The sequence below is a fragment of the Podarcis erhardii genome, assembly GCF_964252035.2.
Source record: "Podarcis erhardii genome assembly, chromosome: 1".
Taxonomy (NCBI): Eukaryota; Metazoa; Chordata; class Lepidosauria; order Squamata; family Lacertidae; genus Podarcis; species Podarcis erhardii.
Genome location: NC_138497.1, coordinates 70,154 through 92,331, shown reverse-complemented (window position 1 = coordinate 92,331; position 22,178 = coordinate 70,154). Strand labels below are relative to the sequence as shown.

Sequence of the window (22,178 nt, the reverse complement as noted above, 5' to 3'; positions counted from 1 at the left end):
GTCGGGCATTGTTTTCTTTATCGGAGAAGACTGAGGCAAAGAAGGCATTGAGGAGTTCAGCCCTTTCTGTATCCCCTGTTTGCATTTCACCATCTTCTCCTCTGAGTGACCCCACTGTTTCTTTGTTCTTCCTTTTGCTACGAACATACCCATAAAAGCCTTTTTTGTTGCTTTTAACCTCTCTAGCAAGCCTGAGTTCATTCTGTGCTTTAGCTTTTCTGACTTTGTGTCTACACGTGCTGGCTATTTGTTTGAATTCCTCTTTGGTGGTTTCCCCCCTTTTCCAGGGGGGGCGCTCCTGGTGTCAAGCGAATCCCACGTTCCCAGGCTTCATCCGCCTGGGATTTCTAAAGGGTCTCCGCCTTCGCCACGGCGGTACGACCCGAATTCCACGGAGCGGGTTCCTCTCAGTCAGAGGAATGCTGCCATTGCCGATGGCGCTAACCCGGAAGTCCGCTAATCATGCCGTTACCCCTTCCACGGTTAATTGTGCTGGTGGAACGGCAGATATCTGGCTAGCTACACCATCAAAGTCCTCATTAAGAGAAGAAAGAATGATAAAAACATACTGAATATAAGGTATCTCCATGTCCCTTCGAATTAATTCGCAGTGTATTGCCTCCAGACGTCTCAAGTGTGCTGCCAAATCACTACCAGGCTGCAACTTGGTCTGGTACAGCTGCTTGAAAAACGTCAATGCAGACACTGACTCTTTTCTAATATGCACTGCTGCAAGACTGTCCCACATTTCTTTGGCAGTTTTCTTATTTCTTATATAGACTACTTGCTGGTTGCTGACTGCCAAATTAATTATTGCCCTGGCTTTTGCATCTCCTTTCGACCAAGCATTAGTTACAGGGTCAGGAGGGTCATCAGTTACATAGGTCCATACTGTTAGAATTCAGGTGCCGGTCAGAGGTATGTGCCTATCTCTCCAGGCACCAGCTGAATTCTTTTGACCTCCCTCCGGCGACTCCCGGCAGGAAAACACACGAGGTCCGTTCCGGCGATTTTCCTCGGGCTGTGAGAAAAACACACCAACTGCTTCTCCTCCTCCCTGCTCCCTGCATATCCCCAGGGAGGGGAATCAGACACAGACAGAAATGTATCTACATTGCTTTTATTCCTGTCTTCAGCAGTCATACAGTAAAGATGTCTGCTCTCTTCAACAAACAGAGAGAAACTACAAACTCCACCCATGTACATCCTGTACAGGTCATATGACACACACTGAGCTCATATCCTGTGCTCAATAAGGATGGACTGCCCCTTTGTTTCCATGGCAGCAGTCACACACATCCTGTCTGGCTTTGCAGCCACAGGCAGCTGTCTGAGCTGTTAGAGCCTTTGCTTGCTGCAGCATTGCTGCTTTAGAATAACATACTCCCCCTAAAGTATCAATGCGTGCTGCGAGCAAAGCGTCATCCAGAGAAGAAAACAAACAGTTGTTATATGTATAACACTCCTCTGTTGTTTCAGTTCCACCCTTGGAACTACCCGCCACTGGTTTTACCAATGTACCTCTGTGGTTGTGTGACTTCCAAGGAATGAGTGCTTCTGCATTACCTTGGTTAACAACTCCCTGTTGTGTCTTTGTCTCTGACTCAGACACAGCTTGAATTTGACCTTGGTCATTTACAACAGCAACACATGCAATAGCTTGGTTGGCAAACTCTTTTGAATACCTCTTGGGTGGTACACCCTTCGTTGCTCTCTCAGACCTACGTAAGAAGTGCTGCTCTTCTTTGCTTTCTGGTTCAACCTTTGGACTCTTTGGAGAACCAGTACCAATTGTAAACAATGGATCGTCCTCCTCTTCTGACGGTCTAGTCATCGTGTGAGATTTCCTCTCAATGACTGTGACAACTGAGCTGTCTGAGCTATCGCTGTCATCATCAGTACTACTGAACTCAATAAAATCAACATCATCATCATCATCAGAATCATCATCATCACCTGTGGGAAATGTTTGAACAATCACTCTCTCCTGTTCAGGAGCACTCTCTAGAAATTTTGTGAGAATCACCTTACCAGATTCAGACAAAATTACTCTGTAGAGACCCTTTTCATAACCCACAAAAATGCCTCTGGCATTCTTTACTCCACCCGGAGCTTCTGTCCTCACATGAGACCCAAAAACCTTGAAATGGGCAACAGAAGGTTTTCTGTGGAACAGTTTCTCAAAAGGAGAACTTCCCAATTCTTTTGAAAACTTTCTCAACCACGTATAACAAAATGACGTTAGCGACTCAGCCCAGTACTCATGTGGCAGATGTGAACTAAGCAATTGCGCTTCCATTCCCTTTTGCAATTCTTTGTTCACCCTAACACAGACACATCTGTTCCAAGCTTCTTCTGAAGCTGCAATTTTGTGTCTTATCCCTTTCTTCTTCAGGAACCTCTGGAAATCCTGTAAAAGAAAAATTGGCTTCTCATCTGTGCAAAGACAATCTATGTCAGCATCATGCATATTTTTAACTTTGTCACAAAACTCTTTAAACCTTTCTAAGGCTTCTTTCGGTCTCTCCAAAAGATAAATCCAGACAAAACCTGTGAAAGAATCAACACATATTAGGTAATACTTTGCATTGCCTCTAGACGGTGCTAAAGGACCAATCACATCAGCATACACCTGCTGAAATGCCTTGTCGACCCTCGAGGTGACCTGCTTGGTGTTCTTCTTGGCTACACCTGCAAAAGAAATCATGTTAGAATCACAAGAATTACATTCCATGTAATCACTTTGATCAAAAGTCAATAAATATAGTCCATCTTTCTCTTCGGCAGAAAGATACAACTCTCCATCTTTGTAGATCTCGCAGAGTTGATCATCATAGGACAGTTTTAGTCCCTTCTTGGCAATCTGCGAAACGCTGAGCAGATTGTACTTCAACTCTGGAACCAAATAAACATTGTTTATAGTCAAGTTCAGACTTTTAAGATACACAGTCCCAATTCCGGTGGCTTCCAGCTCATGACCGTTGGCTTGTTGTACAACGAAGCTTTGCTTCTTAAACGACGAAAACAAGTCCCTACGATGGGCCATGTGAAATGTGCACCCCGTGTCGATGACAAAAGCGTTCTCCACTTCTGGCTTGGTTCCTTTCGACATCAAAGCCTTTGCAGTCTTTGCCTTTGGGATGGTATGACCTTTGCCTGACGCCTCAGACTTCGTGGAGCTTCCCTTGGCTCCCTTGTTCTGACGTGGCTTCTTGCAGTACCGCTGAAGATGCCCAGTCTGTCCACAATTGTAGCATCGGACAACGTTCAAAGCTACGGCGTTTTCTCCAGTAGCAGTAGCAGTGGGGGTAACAGAACTCCGTTCTTGTCTCCCCCTGTCCTTGACTTCCAGGGCGGCAAGTCTGTCATGTTCATTCAGAACGATGGCAAAGACCCTGTCCGACGTTAGATCAGCTGCTGGGAGAGACCCCAGCTGACTGGCAACCGTTTTGTAAGTCTGATTCAGACTGTTGATCACCATGAAGCAAAACACTTCCTCCTGCAGACGGAAATTGCGTTCCACCATCTGTTGACGCAGAAATTTCATTTCCGTCAGGTGCGCTTGAACATCTCCATCAGGCGCAAGCCTCAGGTTGGTCAGCTTCTCAAAATACAGCAACGCTGAAGAACCTGCATCTCTCTGATGTGTCCTTCTCAGCGTGTCCCAAACATCTCTCGCGTGCTGTAAGTTTTGTATATGAATAAGCTCAGAGTCTGACACGCACAGAATTATAGCAGTTCTGGCCTTCACATCCTGTGACTCCCAAGCACGCGTTGGTGCTGCAGGGATGGGGTTCTCAATCACCCCAAACAGTCTCTGATTCTGCAGCAAGGCCTTCATCTTAACAGACCAAGATGCATAATTGTCACTGGTCAAAAGGGGTGGAGAAGGCAGGGCTCCCCCCTTCTTGGCATCCATTTTGAGTCCTTGCATTGACTCTCAAACACAAGCCTCTAAAATCCAATAGCTGGCTTGTTTACACTCTGTGCACCTGGCAGCTATAACACTGGCCGCTTGCAAAGTCCTCTTTCAAGTGTTCAAAAGGGCCTAGTCAAAACAAAACTTGTTTTTTGCCTCTCTGAGGCATTGTGTGACTTCCAGCCCTTATCTTGAAACTGGCCTGCGTTGCTACGCAACTGCATTCTTTTCCTTGGACAGGATTAACCACAGGAATGTTTGGAATGCAGAGCTCTCCTCTCTCGGAGCTGTTTTCCCCAAACCTTGCTCCCTCGAAGCAGAGAATGAATCAATCTGCATTCACACTTCTAAGCCCGAAAATCTCATACCTGGGCTCCGTAGCTTGGCTTTGAGCTTCTTCTGGTCAGCTTCTGGCTGCAGAGAATCAGCTTTCTCACCTCAGGCCTCCATGGAGCAATGAAAACAGCAGCTCTGCCACTCTTCTGCAGACTTCCATGGATTGTAGAAACCATCAGCTCTGGCTACCACTGTTAGAATTTAGGTGCCGGTCAGAGGTATGTGCCTATCTCTCCAGGCACCGGCTGAATTCTTTTGACCTCCCTCCGGCGACTCCCGGCAGGAAAACACACGAGGTCCGTTCCGGCGATTTTCCTCAGGCTGTGAGAAAAACACACCAACTGCTTCTCCTCCTCCCTGCTCCCTGCATATCCCCAGGGAGGGGAATCAGACACAGACAGAAATGTATCTACATTGCTTTTATTCCTGTCTTCAGCAGTCATACAGTAAAGATGTCTGCTCTCTTCAACAAACAGAGAGAAACTACAAACTCCACCCATGTACATCCTGTACAGGTCATATGACACACACTGAGCTCATATCCTGTGCTCAATAAGGATGGACTGCCCCTTTGTTTCCATGGCAGCAGTCACACACATCCTGTCTGGCTTTGCAGCCACAGGCAGCTGTCTGAGCTGTTAGAGCCTTTGCTTGCTGCAGCATTGCTGCTTTAGAATAACACATACTTCTCTAGAGGTCAAAAGCGCCTCCACCCGAAAAGACCATAAACTATAGTTCTCATCTGTTAGCTGTGGGAACACCAGAGCCTTCTCAGCTTCTGGAACCCGGTCAACCATTCTGGAACTCTTCCAGACCCACAGAAACTACACTAGCAGGAGAAGGAGTTTTCAAAGCTTTCTCAGAGTCCAAAAATATGCAGTCATCCACTCAGCAGCTGGGCCCATAACCAAAGATGTTAGCAATTTGCAGTATAGTAGCACTGCAGAGAGCTTGCTGGGGAGACCATGCATTAAAGGGACTCAAAAATAACTTAAACAAGGTTTTAATAACAAAAACAAAAACACTAAATACATCAACAACAAACCAGACCCAACCACCAACCAATCCCCGAGGGTAATAGGAGAGCTAGGTGTATATACTACACCCAAATGCTGACACAGCCATTCAACATTCAACCATTCAACATTCAACCATTCAACAGCCAGAACTGAGTTCCAGTGAGTTCTGGCTGGGGAAAAAGCCCTGGGGCAAGCCTAGGGTGGGCCACCTAAGCACAGCTCTCTTGCCCTGTGCCCCTCTGCCACCTTTGCCGACTGAGAGCCAGTGTGGTGTAGTGGTTAAGAGTGGTAGTCTCCTAATCTGGGGAACTGGGTTCACGTCTCCGCTCCTCCACATGCAGCTGCTGGGTGACCTTGGGCCAGTCACACTTCTTTGAAGTCTCTCAGCCCCACTCGCCTCACAGAGTGTTTGTTGTGGGGGAGGAAGGGAAACGAGAATGTTAGCTGCTTTGAGACTCCTTAAAGGGAGAGAAAGGCAGGATATCAAATCCAAACTCTTGGGGATGTTCGGGTTAGTGCCATCGGTAATGGCGGAATCCTTCTGACTAGGAGGGATCTGCCTCGAGGAAATCGGGTCTGTACTGCTACGGCGAAGTGGAGACCCTTCAGAAATCACAGGCGGGAGAAGCCTGTGAGTGTGGGATTCGGCGGGCACCTTTTGGGCCCCCCCAATTCACGGGGAATACCGATTACAGTTCCGGAGCAAAGCGGGGTGAGCGACACGGTGCTCTGAATCAACTGCTTTTTCCTTGGAGCGAAGCCGCACAGCCGTTACCGGAGAGCGCTGACTTCTTCCTGTGACAATTCGACCTCAAAAGCAACTACCCGTGAATAGGAAAAATTGGAAGTATAAAAGGACGAAAAAGACTTAATTTGGCACCGATGCGGGGAGGTTTAAACAGGAAGTCCGCCTTCCGCTTTTGTAAATAGATCAAAGCAAAGAGACTACAAGCTAAAGTTTTGGAAATCCGACTGGAAAGGATTAATTTCCTAACACAAAAAGTATCAACCCCCCCCCCCTAGGAAGCAGGGGAAGGAGGGGGGAGTTTTGGACTATATATACCTGCAAGAGAGAGGGAAAGAAGTTAAAATCCACCGCTCAAAACTTGGGAACGGGCTGCCAATAGACAAAGACTGTTGTGCTTTGAACTGCGTATTAACTGTGAATAGACGACTTGCTGACAGCTAGCTCAGCAAGAGAGATACATTGTGGTTAGTTGTCCTCTTCTGCTCTTAAAAAGGAGGGAAAGTAACTGGAAAGTAACAAAAAATTGGAACTGTTTATTTTTTTTATTTGAGTTTAAAAGGTGTCATTTTGGACTATTGCAACTGTTTCCACCTAGAGGAAGTTTCTGAAATCGATACTAGGGGAATTTTCCACTTGCAAAGAGAAACTGTGTAGCTGGGATTGACCTTGGCTCTTCTATTGTTTAAGTGTTATGGCACATGGGAAAGAAAAAGTAGACTCGTCATTCCCAGACAAAACAACAAGGTCTGGGAAGATTTGGCAGTGAAGACCATCAGCCGTTGGTCTCCCTACCCCATCTGCGACTGTACCAACACAATCTAAGCCTAGTGGAATGTCATCAGAAGATGTTTTAGCGATTGCACTGGCCAAGATTAATGAATCTTTGGAGCAACTTAATAAGAGGGTCGAAGAGACAAATAAGACGGTTGAAGAGACAAAGACGACAGTGGACGAGGCAAAAGTGAAGGTAGACGCAGCAACCACTAAAATTGACTTAAATACAGAAAGCTTAAATAGCTTGGGACAAAAGGTGAACACTAATACAGAATCTATTCAGAAATTGTTGCAGGAATCTACTTTGATCCGACAGACTGCAGATGAAGCTAAGGGAAAAGCTGCTGCTGTGGAATTTAAGATAACACAATTGGAAACAGAGAAAGTCCCAGATCTACAGAGGCAAATTGAGGACCATAAATTGACATTTTCTATGATTGAACTTAAGGAAAAACAGACGAATTTAACGATTAGAGCTGTACCTGAATTAGAGAGGGGCAGTTTGATAGAATTTCTGACACAGGAATTTGCAGAGTTCTGGAAGTTGGATTTGAAACAAGAAGAATTCAAAATCGTGAGGGCCTTCAGACTTGGAAGAGGAGGAAACAAGAATAAAATAAGGGACTGTCTGATTACTCTCCGATCTAAAGAAGAGAGAGATAAAATTTTGGGTCTGCACTTTCAGAATTCTTTGACAATTCTGCAGTCAAGAGTGGAAATCTTTAAAGATATACCGAAACATCTGTAATGGTTATAAGGGGTTACTTGTGCGTAAGTTGCCATCACTTTTGGCTAGATTGCCTGGCTAACCATGCTTTTGGCTGAAAGCCCTCACTCCGTGGCCGTTCAGTCGCTTGCAGAATCCGTCAGTGGGTGTTTCTTGAACCTCTTCCAGCATAAGAGCTGTTTGACGCCAAGTCTCCGCCTACTCTCCCTGCGTGGGACTCTTCTGCGCAAGGAAGGAGTGGGCAGAGGCGTGCCCGTGCTCTCTCCACTGGTCTCAGATGAAGGGTCCTGGAGACCTCTCTCTGAATCCTCCATCTCCCTCCCTTCTCTACTGGTGTTATGTTGAATTCCTTCCCCCCTGCTGGTCCCCTCTCCTGCATCGCTTTGGAGCCCAGCCTCCACCTCACGCTCCAATGTCAGGTCCCTGACAACATCTTTTGGATCTTAGGTCCAACTTTGGAGATTTGGTTGCCCTGTTGAGAAGGAACAAAATCATCTTCAGGTGGGAATTTCCCCAAGGCCTATTCTTTAGCTTTAAAGGAAGAAAGATAAAGATAAGATCAGTGGAGGAAAAAGATAAGTTTTTGGGAAACCATGGAGAAGATCTGCAGAAAGAACTTGGAAAAGAGCCAGGAGTTTTGGACAGAAGTTCACCAAAAAGAGGGAAATCAACACCACTGACAGAAATAGATAAAGTACTAAGTGCTGTTGGAGGAGAAGCAGAGTAACTACATCATGGCACTGCAAGTATTAAGCTGGAATGTGAATGGACTCAACTCCCCGGAAAAAAGGCGAGAGTCTTTCATTTATTAAAAAAAGAACAATTGGATTTGATTTGTCTACAAGAAACACATGTGATAAGGCTACACAGGAAGATATTGAGCAATAAAAGATTGGGACATGAATTTATTTCATCAGACAAAGTAAAGAAAAGAGGAGTAGTACTTTATGCAAAATGAAATTGATGAATCAGGAAATAGAATGGAAGATCAAACAGATGAGACAGAAGACATTTGAATCGGCAAATAAATGTGGGAAACTGCTGGCTTGGCAAATGAAAAAAAGACAAAAACTTAATACTATTACTAATTTGGAAGTGGAGGGAAAGAATATACAGAATCCAGTGGAGATCAGGAAGTGCTTTCAGAGGTATTTTAAACATCTATATACACAGGAGACTCAGAAAGAAATGGACATTGATCGCTTTTTGAAAATAAATGGATTACAAAAAATCTCTCAAGAAAATAAGCTAATGTTGAATTATAAAATAACAGACCAGGAGGTAGAAGGAGCCATTCAGAACATGCAATTGGGCAAATCGCCAGGGCTGGATGGTTTCACTTCAAGATATTATAGATCCTTGAAAGAATGGCTAGTACAGCCTTTAAAGGAAGTTTGCAATGAAATACTGGAAGGGAAAAAGGCACCAGAGTCGTGGAAGGAAGCTTATATTACACTTATACCGAAAACAGAGTCTGAGAAGACACAGCTTAAGAACTACCGCCCCATATCTTTGCTCAATGTGGATTACAAAATTTTTGCTGATATTATGGCTAAAAGACTAAAAAAGGTACTAGTAGAAGAAATCCATAAAGATCAAGCGGGCTTTCTCCCGGGGAGACACTTGTCTGACAATACGAGGAATATAATTAACATTTTAGAAAAATTACAAGTGAATATTAACACCAAAGCAGTTTTGATATTTGTGGACGAGGAGAAAGCCTTTGACAATATTTATTGGAGTTTCATGAAGAAAAATTTACAGGGAATGGGGGTAGGTCAAGGTTTTGAAAACGGTATAAGTACAATCTATTCAGAACAAAAAGCTAAATTAATTGTAAACAATGTAGTCACAGAGGAGTTTAAGATTGAGAAAGGAACACAACAAGGTTGCCCAATCTCTCCATTGCTTTTTATATCGGTCCTGGAGGTTCTGCTTAATATGATTAGAAAGGACCAATAAGTTAAAGGTATACAAGTCGGAGCTAAACAGTACAAATTGAAAGCATTTGCTGATGATTTGGTATTGACACTACAGGAGCCAGAATCTAGTACCAAAAGAGTATTGGAATTGATTCAAGAATTTGGTCAGGTTGCAGGATTTAAGTTGAATAAGTTGAAAACTAAGGTTTTAGAGAAAAATCTAACAGTGATTGAGAGAGAGAAGTTTCAGAAGGAGACAGGTTTAACATTGGTTAAGAAAGTGAAATACTTAGGGGTTAACATGACTGCTAAGAATGTGAATTTATTTAAAGATAATTATGAAAAATGTTGGACGGAAGTGAAAAAGGATCTAGAAATATGGACAAATTTGAAGTTATCATTGCTAGGCCGAATTGCTGCGATAAAAATGAATGTATTGCCAAGGATGGTGTTTTTGTTTCAAACACTGCAAATTTTGGACAAAATGGATTGTTTCAAGAAGTGGCAGAAAGATTTGTCTGGCAGGGCAAGAAGCCTCAAATAAAATTTAAGATACTAACTGATGCTAAAGAAAGAGGTGGATTTGCCCTGCCAGACCTTAAGCTTTATTATTAATCAGCCACATTTTGTTGGCTGAGAGAATGGCTGCTTCTTGAAAACATAGACATTTTGGACCTAGAAGGTTTTAATAATGTATTTGGGTGGCATGCATATCTGTGGTATGACAAGGTCAAAGCACATAAAGCGTTTAAAAACCATATTGTCAGGAGAGCACTGTTTAATGTCTGGATAAGATATAAGGATTTGCTTGAAAACAAAACTCCAAGGTGGTTGTCACCAATGGAAGCAAAGGCTCAGAAAAAGCTCAATATGGAGGCCAATTGGCCGAAATATTGGGAAATTTTGGAACAAGAAGGGGACAGATTAAAACTGCAGAGTTTTGAAAAACTAAAAAACAAAGTACGAGATTGGCTTCATTATTACCAAATAATGGAGGCTTACAATTTGTATAAGAAAATTGGCTTTCTGGTGGAAAAATCGAAATTGGAAACAGAACTGTTAGATCCTAAAACTAAGAATTTGTCAAGAATGTATAACTTGCTGTTGAAATGGAATACTCAGGATGAAATGGTGAAATCTGCTATGATTAAATGGGCCCAAGATGTTGGACATAACATTATGATGGCTGCCTGGGAACAGTTATGGACCACAGGCATGAAATTCACGGCATGTAATGCCCTAAGAGAAAACTTAATGAAAATGATTTACAGGTGGTACATGACACCAGTCAAGCTTGCAAAAAATTATCATTTGCCCGATAATAAATGTTGGAAATGTAAAGAGACTGAAGGTACATTCTTTCACCTTTGGTGGACATGCCCAAGGATTAAGGCTTTCTGGGAGATGATCTATAATGAAATGAAAAAGGTATTTAAGTATACCTTTCAGAAGAAACCAGACGCCTTTCTCCTGGGCATGGTTGGCCAATTGGTGTCAAAGAAGGATAGAACTTTCTTTATGTATGCCACAACAGCAGCAAGAATACCATTGCAAAATACTGGAAGACACAAGGTCTACCCACCCGGGAAGAATGGCAGATGAAGGTGATGGACTATATGGAACTGGCAGAAATGACTGGCAGAATCCGAGACCAAGGAGAAGAGTTGGTGGAAGAAGATTGGAAGAAATTTAAAGTTTATCTACAGAAACATTGTAAAATTAAGGAATGTTAGAAGGATGTTGGAATGAAGTTATGTGGTTTTAGCAGAAATGATATAAAGGTCTAAGTAAAAATGGATTGTTAATTGGTGAAAGAAGAGAATGTAAAATTATAGTATATTAAGATAAATTATTAGGATAAAAACAAAGTTGGAAAGGATTTGCTGAAATATCTAATTGAACTAGAATACAAAAAATGGAGGTGTGAGGAAGTCAAGGAAATAAGTCAAGGAAAGAAAGTTATGTAAAGGTTTGATTTGGTTTTTTTTAATTGTCTGTTTTTTATTTTATTTTTTGTTTAAATTGATATTTGTTTATCTTTTTTTTCTAACCTTTAAAATCTTAATAAAAATCCATTAAAAAATAAATAAATCAAATCCAAACTCTTCTTCTTCTTCTTCTGAAAGCATGCCAGACGGTTTTCTCTTGCTGGGCTCTGTGGGACGAGGGCTGACTGTGCATCTCTCTCTCTCTCCACTTCTTAGGTATCCCAGGATTTCCCCCTTCTTGGACAGCTGGTGGCGCTCTTGTCCCTTCACCTCGCAGACAACGTGAAGGAGATTGGCCTGCAGTCAGCGGAGGCCTTGTACCATCTCCATTACATCATGATAGCCAAAATGGGTGAGGGGGATGCTGGGAAATGGCTTGTTTCTTGTAAGCCGCAGGGTGGGAGATCTGTAGCCCTCCAGAGGCTGCTCCAACTCCCATCATCCCTGAGTGTTGCCCATGCTGGCTGCTGCTGGGGTTGATCTGGGAGTTCAGGAGGGCCAGAATTGTGCTAGCACTGGCCTAACGCCAACACCCCGTTGGCCAGAGATGAGAGGGCAGTCTTGGGGGAGGAATTCACTGCTGATGTTCATCAGAAAAGCCTTCTGGACCTGACCAGTGGCCCAGCCCAGTCCAGCATCCTGTTCCCACAGGGGTTGATCAGATGCTTGTGGGAATCCAGCAAGCAGAATTCAAGCTCTTTCTACTCCTGTACTTTGCTGCCTCTGACCATGGAGGCAGAGCATAGCCATCCTGGCTAATAGCCATGGGTAGCCTTCTCTTCCATGAATTTGCCTCATCTTCTTTGAAAGCCATCTTGGTCCGTGGCCATCAGTGCCTCCTGTGGCAGGGAGTTCCAGAGTTTAGCTGTGCATTGCAAGAAGAAGGACCATCCTGAAACTTCAGTTTCATTGGAGGTCCAGTTGTTCTCATGTTATGAGGGCAAGAGAGAAAGCTTTCTCTCTCCACTTTCTCCAAGCCATACATTGTGTCTCCTCTTCCTCGCCGTTTTTTTAAACGGAACCGCCCCCCAAATGCTGCAACCAGCATTTGCTCCACAAGCACCCCAGTCCTTTTGGTTGCCCCCTTCTGAACCTTTTTTCCAATTCCGAATTATAATTTTTGAGGTGAAACCAATAATTGTTTTTGTTGGTCCCAGCGGGAAAACTGGAGGTTTTGAGCAGGGAGCACTAATGCTGGGTTCTTTTGCATGCATATTCCAAAACCCGACCCTGCTTAGGTAAGGAACTGGAGAAGAGGAGGAATAAAAATAAGAAAGGCAACATGGTCAGATGGGTCCGAGAAGACTTCTTCATCCCTGGGCCCTCCCTCTTCCACTACAACATCGCAAAAGTGGCCAAGGTAGGGGTGGCCTTTTGTACTCTTTATTGCTAAGACCGCAGCCACTCCCAGTTAGCAAAGATATGCTCACTCGGGCCAACGGGGCCCTGCCCCACCAACTTCAGCCTGCCCTCAGGCAGCCCACGCCTTCTAGGGATGAGGGAGAGATTCAGAGCAGTTCACACTGGAAGCCACAGCTATCAAATCAAGGCTTTCAGAAACAACAGGAGAACTGAAACACAACCCGCCTTTGAAATTCACATGTCCTTGAATTTCGCAATGCCAAACAGTGTGTAAAAAAATCCATGCGTGAGCTATTAGTGTAAATAACATTCAGAAATGCATTGTATTAGAATAAATTGCTCAAAGACAAGTGCCCGGTAGCCTAAACTGCATGCAGAATTCTACTTATTGAAATTCTACCAGGTGCTGGGAGACCTAGGGTTCAGATCCCCACTCACGAGTCAGTCACAGTCTCTCAGTCTAACCTACCTCATGAGACTAAAACGGGGAGGAGAGAGAACCATGCATTGCCACCTTGGGCTCCTCAGGGCGGAAAAAGAATAGGAAAAGTTGACTCATTCGATGCATCTTTCACAAGGCACTGCCAAGCCAATGGACTATGCCAACCTTGTGGTGGGTGTTTTTGTTGTATATTAAGAACTAAACACACAGCCGGCAGGTTCCCACCCAGTCTGTTAGGCATTGGTTATATAACGGATAGCCACTATTATTCACCCTCTCTGTTCCTGGAGGGATTTTTTTTTAAATTTTCTAGTCTGATTTTAGATTGAACCTCTTCATGTTCCAATGTCATAACCAATTTAAGATGTGGATCGAAAATAGCAAGGCGTCACCTGACTTTTAGTTTTGTTTGTTGTAAAATCTTTCAGCTACTTAAATAAACACATAAATAGAATCACCAAATTGTAGAGTTGGAAGGGATGTGGGGGTCACTTAGTTCAACCCTCTCAAGGCAGAGTGGAGATGTCTTTCACTTGGTTTGTGAAGGCACCCTTGGACTACTGAAACGTGGTCAGTGTGTGGAGCAGAAGAAAACTCCCTCTTCTTTCTTCTTTGTGCCAGGCTTTTGGGGAGCACCTCACGCCCAGCCAGATCAACGAAGTCGTGTTGAAGGCGATTGACAACCTGACAGTGGAAGACAGAGCCGTCTCTCAGGCTGCAGGAAATCTCCTGAGGTCCTTCCTTGAGGAATGTGGCATGGAAATGGAGGACGTAAGGCTCAAAACGGAGGCAGGGGGAGCAGGTTTCTTCTAAATCAAACATTCTCTTCGGACTTAGCATTAGCTTGTTTCTGGGAAGTAAGAAGGCATTGTGTGGGAAGTAAGAAGAGCCAGTGTGGTGTAGTGGTTAAGAGCAGTAGACTCGTAATCTGGGGAACCGGGTTCGCGTCTCCGCTCCTCCACATGCAGCTGCTGGGTGACCTTGGGCCAGTTACACTTCTTTGAAGTCTCTCAGCCCCACTCACCTCGCAGAGTGTTTGTTGTGGGGGAGTTACAGATAGGTAGCCGTGTTGGTCTGCCATAGTCAAAACAAAAAATTCCTTCCAGTAGCACCTTAAAGACCAACTAAGTTAGTTCTAGGTATGAGCTTTCATGTGCATGCACACTTCTTCAGATACACTGAAACAGAAGTCACCAGACCCTTCTATATAGTGAGAAGGTGGGGAGGGGTATTACTCAGAAGGGTGGTGGGAATGGGTGATTGGCAGATAGCTGTGATGAGCCTGTTGACAACTCTTAACGACTGCAATAGGTCTTACAGGAAAAAGCAAGGGGTGAGAAGGTGAAAAATGGCTTTGTCATGTATAATGAGATAAGAATCCAATGTCTTTGTTCAGACCAGGTCTCTCCATGGTTTTAAGTTTGGTAATAAGTTGCAATTCAGCAGCTTCTCTTTCCAGTCTCTTTCCTGTAAGACCTATTGCAGTCGTTAAGAGTCGTCAACAGGCTCATCACAGCTATCTGCCAATCACCCATTCCCACCACCCTTCTGAGTAATACCCCTCCCCACCTTCTCACTATATAGAAGGGTCTGGTGACTTCTGTTTCAGTGTATCTGAAGAAGTGTGCATGCACACGAAAGCTCATACCTAGAACTAACTTAGTTGGTCTTTAAGGTGCTACTGGAAGGAATTTTTTGTTTTGTTGTGGGGGAGGAAGGGAAAGGAGAATGTTAGCCGCTTTGAGACTCCTTTGGGTAGTGATAAAGCGGGATATCAAATCCAAACTCTTCTTCTTCTTCTTCAATTTCCGTGTCTGTGGCTCGCGCCTCTGTTTCCATCCTGCTGCAGTTCGGCTTCCAAAAATCAACCACCCTGTTTTTCATCTCGCTGTCTGCTTTGGCAGTATTTTAATTACATTATTCCACCCTGTTCATTTCAGTGCAAAGGAAACACAATATGGACAACACTGAGGTCAATTAATAAAACTTTGCTATGATCAAAATGATCACCCTCCCAAAACTAACCTACCTATTCCAAACCCTCCCAATCTGGATTCCCCCAACACAACTCCACAGATGGCAGAGAAAACTATACTCTTTTGGACTTCCGGGTTAGCGCCATCTGTAATGGCGGAATTCCTCTGATCGGGAGGAATTTGCCTCGTGGGAATTTGGGTCTGGCCACCACGGCGAAGGCGGAGACCAATTAAAAATCACAGGCGCTGAAGCCTGTGAACGTGGCATTCGGCGGGCACCTTTTGTGCCTCCCCTACCCGTGGGGAAACCCAATTTCGGGGATCCGGAGCGACGTGGGGTGAGCGGCGCGGTGCTTCAAATCAACTGCTTTTTCTCTTTTCTTTTTTTTAAAAAAATATTTATTCAAAGTTTACAGGTTACAAAAAAAATAGTAAAAGAGAAAAAATAAAAATAAAAGAAAAAGGAGAAAAATACACAAAAGATAAAAAAGGAACAAATCAAACCTTTACATATTTACCTTTCTTATTTCCTTGACCTCCTCACACCTCCCATTTTTGTATTCTAATTCAAATTGTTAATTCAGCAAATCCTTCCAACCTTGTTTTTATCTTAATAATTTGCTTAAAATGCTATAATTTTACATTCTCTCTTTCATTAATTCATTTTTACTAAATCTTTATGTTATTCCTGCCAAACCGCATAATTTTCTTTTTCAACCATCTTTCTAATCCTTAATTTTACCATTTTTTAAAAAACCACTTTTACTTTCCAATCTTAACTCTCATCCAAACCAATATATCTATACTTATTCTTAAAATTTTTCCCTAAGGTAAAAAAAGATTCCATTCCACAAATTTCCCAACTTTCATTAAAAAGAAAAAACAAAAAACAGATTGTATTATATGCACTTTGAGTTCCCAATTTCCATTCCACCAACTCCCCTCCCTGGTTTCAGTCCCCAGCATAGGTCCATCAATCCCAAAAACCATCAACCCGCAGATCTTAAGTCTGAGGCTCTTAAATCAGTTTCATGACCCCTCTGCCAGTCTTTTTGATAGTCTTTAATATTAAAAGCCAATTCTCGGGGGAGCTCCAACCCAGCAGCATCCACATTCCTTCCTGCCAAACCTCCATGGCTGAAAATAGGGCCTATAAGATGTTCCAAGTCCTGTTTCACACTCCTTTCAAATCCAAAGGTCCCGAAAACTCCAATCTCCACCTGGGTCAATTTTGTAATCCAAAGGTCATCTGGTCTCCACATAAGGAGATCTCTCCATCTTTCATTTTCCAATTCAGGCCAGGTTTCCATCTTTCCGAAAATTTACTTCTCCTTGTTGCCGTCATGTCAGGCCTCAAATTATAACTCATCTTTTGCATCTGTAGGGTGACAGCTCCCCCTTTCTTCACTTCAGTCGCAACATGATTTTCCTTTTCAGAATTTCCTGTTTGTTCAGTTGAATAAATTTCCTGTGCCGAGCTCTTATCAAGCTCTTTACTAGTGTCCACTCTTGTCTCCAAAGTTATAACATTCGAAGTCAAAACATTTATCTGACCTTGCAGCTTTCCCAAGAGAAAGAATGTCCTGTTCAATTCAAGCTGAGTTTCCTTCCCGAGCACCATTCTTAAACAATCCAAGGTCAAAAAACAGTTTCTCAGCTGTTCCTTAAAGCAATATCCCAAAGCTCCCTCTAGAGGAATTTAAGTTCCTTTTCACTCCTTTCAGCACAGACCCAAAGGTCCCATAAGTTAAATTGTAACAGTCATACCTTCATTGTATATATAAACTTGTAGCAAATATAGACAATAGAAACAAAGTCCTCTTTTGTATCTTGACAGCTAGCTTTTTTTTTTTTTTAAAAAAAAAAAAATTATTGGGTTTTCAGCTTTTTCAGACAAACACACACATATAAAACAAACACAAAACAAAACATCTGTAATTTCATAATCTTACATTCATTACCTTCTTTCAGTGACTTCCCCACACCCCCCTACCCACCTTCCAGTTTCATTAAGTATCTCAGCAAGTTATTTGTTCATTTCTCTTAAATATTGTTCATATCTTTCTTAAAATTTATCATTTTTCCATTTTTACTTATCATATCCCATTATATACATTGAATCCTTTCTCTAAGGTCGGCCTAATTTCTCTCCCACAAATTCCTCGGTCTTTATATTAAACCAAAAATTATATATTGAACCAAAAATCATAATATTCCAGTTCTAGATCCCAGAGTCTTACCACCCTACACTCCCCTCCCTCCCCTACCCCGGTTTTTTTGCCCCTTCCCATATTTTTAACCCGGATTTCTCACATCGGAGGCCCTTAGGCCCCAATTAGTCTCTTTCCACCAATTTTGTTTATAGTCCTTTTTGTTGGTCTTCTCTTCTCGGAGGAATTCTGTCCCCAGTTCCTCATATTTTCCTCCTTCCAAATCAAACAGAAACAGTTTCTGTCCAGGATCAACAAATCTCCCCTGTTGCAGCTTAACGAATAAGTCCCCATCAAACTTGTTCATTCTTTTATAGCTCGATATTCCAGTTATTCCAGGGACTTCCATCTTTCTTTGCAGATTTGTAATCCTTTGGTTGTCTTCTTCATTTCTTTTGTTCCCAAAAGTTACAGACTTTTGATTACTCTCTTCCTCCTGAACTCCCTCTTCTCCTTCTTCTTTTTCCCCCAGTTCTAAAGTTATCTCTTCTTCTGCAGCTGCAGGTTCTTTTTCCATCCGGTTAATTCCATCAACAGAGTTGCTTAGTTTAAGATTGAAGGTCATCAATTGTTCACTCATAGCCGAGCTCTGTTCTTGCACATCAAATCTCAAATTTTATTCTTCTCCTGCAGGCTCCCCTGCTTCCAAAAAAAAATTCTAATAGTCTCAATCAGTAGAATTAAAGTCCTTTACATAAAGCTCTCCATGACCTTAGTTGACAGGTTCTTTGCTTTAGCTTATTTACAGAAAGGGGAGGTGGACTTCCTGTTTGGACCTTCCCCGATCGATACCAAATTTGCAAATATTTTAAGAGTCCAATTTCCGTTTTACTCATGGGTTGTTGTTTGAAATCCAATTATCCACAGGAAAAAGTCAGCGCTCTCCGGCAACGGCTGTGCGGCTTCACTCCGCGAAAATAGTGGTCGATTCGAAACACTGCGCCACTCTCCCCACGTCACTTCCGGATCCCCCGAAAAGGGGTTTCCCTGTGAGTAGGGGGGCGCTCCTGGTGTCCGCCAAATCCCACGTCCCCAGGCTTCCACCGCCTGGGGTTTTTAGAGCGTCTCCGCCTTCACCGCGGCGGCAAGACCCAATTTTTGCGGAGCGGATTCCTCTGAGTCAGAGGAATTCTGCCATTTGCCGATGGCGCTAATCCGAAAGTCTGAATCAACTGCTTTTTCCATGGAACGAAGCCACATAGCCGTTGCCGGAGAGCACTGACTTTTTCCTGTGGACAATCGGACATTAAAGTAACTACCTGTGAGTACAGTGAAGTAGGAGAATTGGACTTTTTTAAAAAAAAAAAATTTGATTTGGCATCGAAACGGGGGGAGGCTCAACACAGGAAGTCCGCCTTCCCCTTTTGTAAATAGACTGAAGCAATGAGGTTGTAAGCTGAAGCCTTGGAAAGCCTATCTGTAAAGGGCTAAACTTTCATCGGTAGAAAATATTAATATTAAACCCCCCTTGGATGCAGGAGAAGAGGGGGGGGAGATTTGGACTGAGTTTGCCTGCAGGAGAGAGTGGGAAGAGAGTTAAAAGCACCACCGCTCTGACCCTGGAAACGGGCTGCTACTGACGTGCTTTGGAACGTTTGTTGACAGCTAGCTAAACAAGAGAGATACATTGAAATACATTGTTGCGACTGTTTCCGTCTGTGTTAAAAAGGACTAAAAGTCAAAAATTGAAACTAAGTTTATTGTTTGAACTGTATTTGGACATTTGGACATTACGGATTAATACAAATGGAAACTGTTTCCCCCTAGAGGAAGCTGCTGTTTTTGTTACACGAGCTTGGCTAGAGAATTTCCACTGTAAGATAAAAACTGTGGGACTGTGGGACTGACCTTGAATCTTTAAGTGTTATGGCAGATGGAAAGGAAAAAATAGATCAACCAACTTCTGAAAAAACATTAAGGTCTGGGAAGACTTGACAGCAACCAAGGAGAGCTTCAACATCAGGTCCCCCTTCCTCTGCGGCTGCTGTGTCAGTACATTCCAAATCGAAAGGAATGTCAACAGAAGACGCTTTAGCGGTGGCACTAAGTAAGATAAGTGACTCTTTGGATCAGCTTAATAAGAAAGTTGATGCGGCAACTACTAAAATTGATTTAAACAGAGAAAGTATAAATTTAAACACAGAAAGTATAAATAACTTGGGACAAAAAGTGAATACTAATACAGAGACTATCCAGAAATTGGTACAGAAGTCTACTTTGATCCGGCAGACAGCGGAGGAAGCCAGGGAAAAAGCTGTTGCTGTGGAATGTAAAGTAACACAATTAGAGAGAGAAAGAGTTCCAGACTTGCAGAGGCAACTTGATGACCATAAGTTGACGCTTTCTGTGATTGAACTTAAAGAAAAACAGACGAACTTGAGGATCAGAGCTTTACCTGAATTGGAGAAGGAAAGTCTGATAGACTTTCTTATGCAGGAATTTGCTGACTTTTGGGATGTGTATTTGGATCAAGAGGACTTTAGAATTGTGAGGGCCTTTAGACTTGGAAGAGGAGGGAAAAAAGAGAAGAATAGAATAAGAGATTGCTTGATTACCCTTCGAACTAAAGAAGAGAGAGACAAAATTTTGGGTTGGCACTATCAGAAGAATTTAGAAGTACAACAGTCAAGAGTGGAAATCTTTAAAGATGTCCCAAAATATCTTTTGGATCTTAGGCCTAATTACGGAGATTTGGTTGCCCTGCTGAGAAAGAACGAAATTAAATTTAGGTGGGAGTTTCCCCAAGGTTTATCCTTCAGTTTCAAAGGAAGGAAAATTAAAATAAGATCAGTAGAAGATAAGGTAAAGTTTTTGGACAAATACGAAGAAGACCTGCAGAAGGAAGTTGGAAAAGAGCCAAGAACACCAAACAGGAAATCACCAGATAGAGGACTTGAGCAAAGAGCATTGGATAGAAGATCACCAAATAAAGGAATAGTGGAGATAGCAGCATTATCTTTTGGATTGGACTCCCCCAGTGAACCTGCCGTCAACATTACCAACAGAAGAAGAGCAAGCAGTTGGAGGAAAAGCAGAGTAATTACACTATGGTGTTGCAAGTGTTGAGCTGGAATGTGAATGGACTGAACTCCCCAGAAAAGAGGCGGAGAGCCTTTCATTTATTAAAAAAAGAACAATTGGATTTGATTTGTCTACAAGAAACACATGTGATAAGGCTACACAGGAAGATATTGAGCAACAAAAGATTAGGGTCATGAATTTATCTCATCAGATAAAGTTAAAAAAAGAGTAGTTCTTTATGCAAAAGAAAGCCTATCACCGAAATTTATATTCAAAGATGACCAAGGAAGATTTGTTGCAATTGAAATTCAATCACAAGGAGAGCAATTCTTGATAGTAGGCATCTATGCACCAAATGAAGGAAAATCGGAATTTTTAAAGAAACTACATGAGACTCTGATGCACTATATGGATTACAATATGATCTTGATGGGAGACATGAATGGAGTGGTGTCTACAAATATGGATAAGGCTCAGAGACAGGTAGTCACCAAAGATGGTAGACTACCAAAAACCATTTTTTTGACATGACTGAAAATATGGACTCAGTTGATATTTGGAGAATAATAAAGAATCCTCTGGGAAGAGAGGGAACTTTCTTCTCTGAGCCTAAAATGACATGGACAAGAATTGACCAAATCTGGGTAACTAGAGGACTGGCTCCAAAGACCAGCAAAGTGGAGATTTGCCCCAAGACTTGTTCTGATCATAATGCAGTGAAGATGGAAATGAAATTGACGCCAATTGGTTCCTTCAGATGGAGGATGAATGATACTTTGTTTAGGAATGAAGAAGTGATGAAGGCGGCCCAAAAAACTGAGAGACTACTTTGAGATAAATATGAACACAACAGTGGAAAAAAGAGTAATCTGGAATGCAAGTAAGGCAGTTATGAGAGGATTCCTGATACAACAGAATGCAATTAAGAAGAGAACCCAAAATGAAAAAAAGGATAAAATCTTGGAAAAAATAAAGGAAGGAGAGAAGAAGCTGAGAGCAAAACCAAAATCACAGGAGATCCTGAAAGAGATAAAGTTATATCAAGTACAATATATGAAATTGATGAACCAGGAAATAGAATGGAAGATTACAAAATTTTTGCAGATATTTTGGCTAAAATTTTTTTTAAAAAAAATAATATTTATTGAGGTTTTGAATAAAGACATATAAACACATATAAACACAAAAAAATAAAAAACATAGACAATCAAACAAACAAATCAAAAACAAGTATAAGTTCGAACCATATTTTCTAAACCTAATTTCACCGACCTCCTCACACCTTCCCCTTCTGTATTCTAATCTCATTTATCTTATCAGCAAATCCATCCCACATTTCCCATAGTTTTTATTAATTTTATTCTTTTTCCTTAATCAATGTCCCTGTAATCCACTAATTTTTAAACCCATATCTTTTTAACCTTCATTAATTTTGTAATATTTATTAAGATAGTCTTTGAACTTCTTCCAGTCTTCTTCCACTGTCTCTCTGTCCTGGTCTCCGAGGATGTGGACAGGCTGCTTGGACGAGTGAAGCCAACCACCTGTCTCCTGGATCCTTGCCCATCCTGGCTTATAAAAGCTAGCCGGGAAGGACTGGGCGATGGGCTTCGTGGGGTGGTGAATGCTTCCCTCCGTGAGGGAGCCTTCCCAGACCCGCTGAAAGAGGCGGTTATTAAACCGCTTCTTAAAAAACCATCTTTAGATGCGGCCACGATGGCCAATTATCGCCCA

The 22,178-nt window shown here is 42.5% G+C and overlaps 1 protein-coding gene across 1 annotated transcript in view; it reads left to right on the top strand.

The window, feature by feature from the left end:
• LOC309351798 (maestro heat-like repeat-containing protein family member 7) overlaps positions 1–22,178 on the top strand; it is a gene marked incomplete at its 3' end in the record, with an annotated part of 34,312 nt that overhangs the window by 8,776 nt on the left and 3,358 nt on the right. Inside the window, exons 3-5 of the mRNA XM_081879764.1 lie at positions 11,650–11,785; positions 12,672–12,793; positions 13,859–14,008. Coding sequence (XP_081735890.1) covers positions 11,650–11,785; positions 12,672–12,793; positions 13,859–14,008 — 408 coding nt within the window. The remainder of the gene's footprint in view (positions 1–11,649; positions 11,786–12,671; positions 12,794–13,858; positions 14,009–22,178) is intronic.